Genomic DNA, 6,852 nt, shown 5'->3' with positions numbered 1-6,852 from the left:
TAGTCTGATGATGAACATGGACAGCTTGAACAATAACAGAGGGCCAGAACAGTAGTCTGATGTTGAAATGGACAGTCTGAACAATAACAGAGGGCCAGAACAGTAGTCTGATGTTGAAATGGGACAGTTGAACAATAACAGAGGGCCAGAACAGTAGTCTGATGTTGAAATGGACAGCTGAACAATAACAGAGGGCCAGAACAGTAGTCTGATGTTGAAATGAACAGTTGAACAATAACAGAGGGCCAGAACAGTAGTCTGATGTTGAAATGGACAGTTGAAACAATAACAGAGGGCCAGAACAGTAGTCTGATGTTGAAATGGACAGTTGAACAATAAACAGAGGGCCAGACAGTAGCTGATGTTGAAATGGACAGTTGAACAATAACAGAGGGCCAGAACAGTAGTCTGATGTTGAAATGGACAGTTGAACAATAACAGAGGGCCAGAACAGTAGTCTGATGTTGAAATGGACAGTTGAACAATAACAGAGGGCCAGAACAGTAGTCTGATGTTGAAATGGACAGTTGAACAATAACAGAGGGCCAGAACAGTAGTCTGATGTTGAAATGGACAGTTGAACAATAACAGAGGGCCAGAACAGTAGTCTGATGTTGAAATGGACAGTTGAACAATAACAGAGGGCCAGAACAGTAGTCTGATGTTGAAATGGACAGTTGAACAATAACAGAGGGCCAGAACAGTAGTCTGATGTTTAGGAAAGATTAGGTGAAGTGGTAAAAAGGATGACATCAGTGTTGGCTACGTTACGGAGTGCTCCCCTGCGTTACGGAGTGCTCCCCTGCGTTACGGAGTGCTCCCCTACGTTACGAGTGCTCCCTACGTTACGAGTGCTCCCCTGCGTTACGGAGTGCTCCCCTACGTTACGGAGTGCTCCCCTGCGTTACGGAGTGCTCCCCTACGTTACGGAGTGCTCCCCTACGTTACGGAGTGCTCCCCTACGTTACGGAGTGCTGCCCCTACGTTATGTGTGATGATTGTGAGGCGCCTTAACAAATTCCACAGTCACAAGACCACACGTCAAGGGAACTGTACTGTCAAATGGATTACAGGCATAACTGAAATCTGGACACTGACTGTAGTAGGTTATAACCTTCACAGAGTCTAATATAATATTACCTGTAGGTTATAACCTCTCACAGAGTCTAATATAATATTACCTGTAGGTTTAACCTCTCATAGTCTAATATAATATTACCTGTAGGTTTATAACCTCTCATGAGTCTAATATAATATTACCTGTAGGTTTATAACCTCTCACAGAGTCTAATATAATATTACCTGTAGGTTTATAACCTCTCATAGTCTAATATAATATTACCTGTAGGTTTAATCTCATAGTCTAATATAAATATTACCTGTAGGTTTATAACCTCTCATAGCTAATTAATATACCTGTAGGTTTATAACCTCTCATAGTCTAATATAATATTACCTGTAGGTTTATAACCTCTCACAGAGTCTAATATAATATTACCTGTAGGTTTATAACCTCTCACAGAGTCTAATATAATATTACCTGTGTAGGTTTATAACCTCTCACAGAGTCTAATATAATATTACCTGTAGGTTATAACCTCTCACAGAGTCTAATATAATATTACCTGTAGGTTTATAACCTCTCACAGAGTCTAATATAATATTACCTGTAGGTTTATAACCTCTCACAGAGTCTAATATAATATTACCTGTAGGTTTATAACCTCTCACATAGCCTCATATGATTAATTTCTTTCAGCATCTAGAGAGAAGTAACGAGTGGTTAGGGACCGTCTGTAAAGTTGCTATCTTTATCAGCATCAAAAAGCTGATAATATTTCAACCACATAAAATATGCATCCGAACTGAAAACTTATCAAAAACATGTTGGGTTATTTTAAAAACCGGTCAAACTGACATCATTGGAAATGTGTCCCAGAAAATATTTCCATATATAATTTTTGTCCGTTATTGCATTTTCTCCCCGCGTGCCCTAAACGTCTTTGCTGCGTGAGAGAAGCAGAGATGACAGAGGAAACGAGGAAAACCAACGTTATTGATGTCAACCAGATTGAATCGTTCATTCTATCCTTTATGACATCATTCTGGTGAGGGTTTTAATTAATAAAGTCTTCTAGGGGAAAACAATAATGACAGAAGACAAGCTGCGTGTACTGTATCTAATGATACCATCCGCCATCTCCGACTGTATAGCACATTTTTCTATATTAAAGCGGGTTAGGGTCGAGTGCGGGCCTCAGATTTTCACTTTATTACATATAAACGGGCGGTTGCGGATGGGTTATCAGCAATTGTGGGCAGGAACGGGTGAACAAATAGCTGACCTGCGCATCACTAACACACACACACCCACCTCACCCACTACCACCACACCCCCTAGACACAAACACACACTGACTGTATTCTTAGTTAAGCTGATGGGCAAGCGAGTATAAATTCCTTGGCCTCCCTGCAACAACACTAGATAAATATCAGAAACAGTTCAGCTGTCACGGCAGTGGCCCATATTGTCTCTCGGCCAACACACAAATCCCCTGATTGCTCAATACAGCCTCATAGTCTCCTTCTCAGCAGCCAGCCAGCCCAACCATCCAGCCTCCCCTCTCTCTCTCCTCCCTCCCCTACTACATGCTTTCACCCCAAAGGATGTGCATGAAGGAGCTAAAGAACGAGAGGAGAAAAAAGAGAGCGGGAGAAAGACAAGAGAAAAAGGAAAAGAAAGGAAAAGTGTAAAACAGCAGCTCTATAAGGGCTGGGGATGGAGCGGGCCGGGGATGGAGTCAGGGCCGGGGATGGAGTCGGGGCCGGGGAGGAGTCAGAGCTGGGGATGGATGGGGATGGATGGAGTCAGGGCTGGGGATGGATGGAGAGTCAGGGCTGGGGATGGATGGAGTCAGGGCTGGGTGATGGAGTCAGGGCTGGGGATGGTGGAGTCAGGGCTGGGGATGGATGAGTCAGGGCTGGGATGGATGGAGTCAGGGCTGGGGATGGATGGAGTCAGGGCTGGGGATGGATGGAGTCAGGGCTGGGGATGGAGTCAGAGCAGGGGATGGAGTCAGAGCAGGGGATGGAGTCAGAGCAGGGGATGGAGTCAGGCTGGGGATGAGTCAGGGCTGGGGATGGAGTCAGAGCTGGGGATGGAGTCAGATGGGGTGAGTCAGAGCTGGGGTGAGATCAGAGCTGGGGATGAGTCAGAGCTGGGGATGAGTCGGGGCGGGGATGGATGGAGTCGGGGCCGGGATGGATGGAGTCGGGGCCCGGGATGATGGAGTCGGGCCGGGGATGGATGGAGTCGGGGCCGGGATGGATGGGAGTCGGGGCGGGGGGATGGAGTCGGGCCGGGGATGGATGGAGTCGGGGCCGGGGATGGATGGAGTCGGGCGGGGATGGATGGAGGTCGGGGCCGGGGGATGGATGGCAGTCGGGGCCGGGGATGGATGGAGTCGGGGCCGGGGATGGATGGAGTCGGGGCGGGATGCATGGAGTCGGGGCGGGGATGGATGGAGTCGGGGCGGAGATGGAGGGTCGGGGCCGGGATGGATGGAGTCCGGGCCGGGGATGGATGGAGTCGGGGCCGGCGAGGATGGAGTCGGCCGGGGATGGATGGAGTCGCGGCCGGGGATGGATGGAGTCGGGGCCGGGAGGATGGAGTCGGGGCCGGGGATGGAGTCGCGGGCCGGGGATGGAGTCGGGGACGAGTCGGGGCCGGGGAGGGTCGGGGACGGAGTCGGGGCGGGGAGGAGTCCGGGGACGGAGTCGGGCGGGGACGGAGTCGGGGCCGGGGACGGAGTCGGGGCCGGGAGGATGGAGTCCGGGCCGGGGATGGATGGAGTCAGGGCCGGGATGGAGGAGTCAGGGCCGGGGATGGATGGAGGTCAGGGCGGGGATGGATGGAGTCAGGCCGGGGATGGATGGAGTCAGGGCCGGGGGATGGATGGAGTCAGGGCGGGGATGGATGGAGTCAGGGCCGGGGAGTGGATGGAGTCAGGGCCGGGATGGATGGAGTCAGGGCGCGGGATGGATGGAGTCAGGGCCGGGATGATGGAGTCAGGGCCGGGATGGATGGAGTCAGGGCCGGGGATGCGATGGATCAGGGCCGGGATGGATGGAGTCAGGGCCGGGATGGATGGAGTCCGGGCCGGGGATGGATGAGTTCAGGGCCGGGGATGGATGGAGTCAGGGCCGGGGATGGATGGAGTCAGGGCCGGGGATGGATGGAGTCAGGGGCGGGGATGGATGGAGTCAGGGCCGGATGGATGGCATGGAGTCAGGGCGCGGGAGGAGGAGTCAGGGGCGGGGATGGCATGGAGTCAGGGCGGGGAGGATGGAGTCAGGGCCGGATGGATCGAGACTGGGCATGGATGGAGTCAGAGGCTGGGGATGGATGGAGTCAGGGCTGGGGATGGATGGAGTCAGGGCTGGGGATGGCATGGAGTCAGGGCTGGGGATGGATGAGTCAGGGCTGGGGATGGAGTGGAGTCAGGGCTGGGGATGGATGGAGTCAGGGCTGGGGATGGATGGGTCAGGGCTGGGGATGGATGGATCAGGGCTGGGGATGGATGGAGTCAGGGCTGGGATGGATGAGTCAGGGCTGGGGATGGATGTGAGTCAGGGCTGGGGATGGAGGAGTCGGGCTAGGGATGGATGAGTCAGAGCGGGGTGGAGTCAGAGCTAGGGATGAGGGTTCAGGGCTAGGGATGAGTCAGGGCTAGGGATGAGGTCAGGGCTGGGATGAGTCAGGGCTAGGGATGAGCTCAGGGCTGCGGGATGAGTCAGGCTAGGGCTAGGGATGAGTCAGGGCTAGGGATGAGTCAGGGCTAGGGATGGAATCAGGGCTAGGGATGGAATCAGGGCTAGGGATGGAGTCAGAGCTGGAGACGTAGTCAGGGCAGAGTCAGAGTTTGAATGGAGGGAGAGAGGAGAACAGATATACTCCTTGTGGCCTCTCTCTTCCCCACACCCCTCTGAATTGAGTGACCCATATCCCCAAAAAGCATCTAATATGTTGTGTTTGGACCCAGCCGAGGATTTCATGTACTCTACTACATGGCTTCTAGCATATCCTTCCGGTGTGTTATAAGGTGCCCACCTGTACGTACATTCTACAGCACACCAATGTGTTAACATTTCAAATCATTCATTTAGTACAACATTGTGCAAAGACAGCAGAGTAAAGGAAAGTAGGTTTACAAATAAAGCTGTAAGAGACATTGAGGCAACTGAAGTAATGTCCTAGAGCGCCCTCTGCTGTTTCTCTCATGAACTGCTACTGGTTACAGCAGGCACAGTTAGGCCTACTTTCAAATGTCGAAAATAGAAATCAACCAATCAAGTGCAGCCAAATACAAATCTTTAAAATGCATGGTTTTGATTTTCTCTGTAAGAAAAAGCTAATTGTAGTGTAAATTGTAGTGTAGATTGCATGAGCTAATAGACAAATCCCTCTGAGGTAGAGTTCAGGGTGGTTACACACACTGTCTGTCTGCCTGTCTGCCTGTCTGCCTGTCTGTCTGTCTGTCTGTCTGTCTGTCTGTCTGTCTGTCTGTCCCAAAAGAATAGACATTTCAAATGTCATATTATGTCTATACACAGCATTGTAACGATGTGCAAATAGTTAAAGGGGGGAAAAAAAGGGAAAATAAATAAACATAAATATGGGTTGTATTTACAATGGTGTTTGTTCTTCACTGGTTGCCCTTTTCTTGTGGCAACAGGTCACAAATCTTGCTGCTGTGATGTCACACTGTGGTATTTCACCCAGTAGATATGGGAGTTTATCAAAATTGGATTTGTTTTCGAACTCTTTGTGGATCTGTGTAATCTGATGGAAATATGTGTCTCTAATATGGTCATACATTGGGCAGGAGGTTAGGAAGTGCAGCTCAGTTTCCACCTCATTTTGTGGGCAGTGTGCACATAGCCTGTCTTCTCTTGAGAGCCAGGTCTGCCTATGGCGGCCTTTCTCAAAAGCAAGGCTATGCTCACTGAGTCTGTACATAGTCAAAACTTTCCTTTAGTTTGTGTCAGTCACAGTGGTCAGGTATTCTGCCACTGTGTACTCTCTGTTTAGGGACAAATAGCATTCTAGTTTGCTCAGTTCTTTTGTTGATTCTTTCCAATGTGTCAAGTAATTATCTTTTTGTTTTCTCATGATCAGATCAAATTGTATTTGTCACATGCGCCAAATACAACAGGTGTAGTAGATCTCACAGTGAAATGCTTACTTACAAGCCCTTAACCAACAATGCAGTTTAAAGAAAATACAAAAAAAGTAAGAGAATAAGATGAACAAGTAATTAAAGAGCAGCAGTAAATAACAATAGCGAGGCTATATACAGGGTGTACCGGTACAGAGTCAATGTGGAGGCTATATACAGGAGGGTACCGGTACAGAGTCAATGTGGAGACTATATACAGGAGGGTACCGGTACAGAGTCAATGTGTTTTGGTTGGGTCTAATTGTGTTGCTGTCCTTGGGCTCTGTGGGGTGTGTTTGTGTTTGTGAACAGAGTCCCAGGACCAGCTTGCTTAGGGGACTCTTCTCCAGTTCATGCTCTCTGTAGGTGATGGCTTTGTTATGGAAGGTTTGGGAATCGCTTCCTTTTAGGTGGTTGTAGAATTTAACGGCTCTTTTCTGGATTTTGATAATTAGTGGGTATCGGCCTAATTCTGCTCTGCATGCATTATTTGGTGTTCTACGTTGTACACTGAGGATATTTTAGCAGAATTCTGCATGCAGTCTCTCAGTTTGGTGTTTGTTCCATTTTGTAGTTCTTGGTTGGTGAGCGGACCCCAGACCTCACAACATAAAGGGCAATAGGTTCTATAACT

The 6,852-nt window shown here is 49.5% G+C and overlaps 1 protein-coding gene across 1 annotated transcript; it reads left to right on the top strand.

The window, feature by feature from the left end:
* Nucleotides 1-3,240: 3,240 nt before the first annotated feature.
* On the top strand, nt 3,241-4,173 carry LOC112074273 (uncharacterized). Its single transcript, XM_024141466.1, has one exon. It carries the CDS (start codon nt 3,241-3,243, stop codon nt 4,171-4,173), a length of 933 nt encoding a protein of 310 aa, XP_023997234.1.
* Nucleotides 4,174-6,852: the final 2,679 nt, after the last annotated feature.

The sequence above is a fragment of the Salvelinus sp. IW2-2015 genome, unplaced genomic scaffold (assembly GCF_002910315.2).
Source record: "Salvelinus sp. IW2-2015 unplaced genomic scaffold, ASM291031v2 Un_scaffold2555, whole genome shotgun sequence".
Classification (NCBI taxonomy): domain Eukaryota; kingdom Metazoa; phylum Chordata; class Actinopteri; order Salmoniformes; family Salmonidae; genus Salvelinus; species Salvelinus sp. IW2-2015.
Note: the sequence above shows the minus strand (reverse complement) of the source record. Positions and strands in the feature narration are given on the sequence as shown.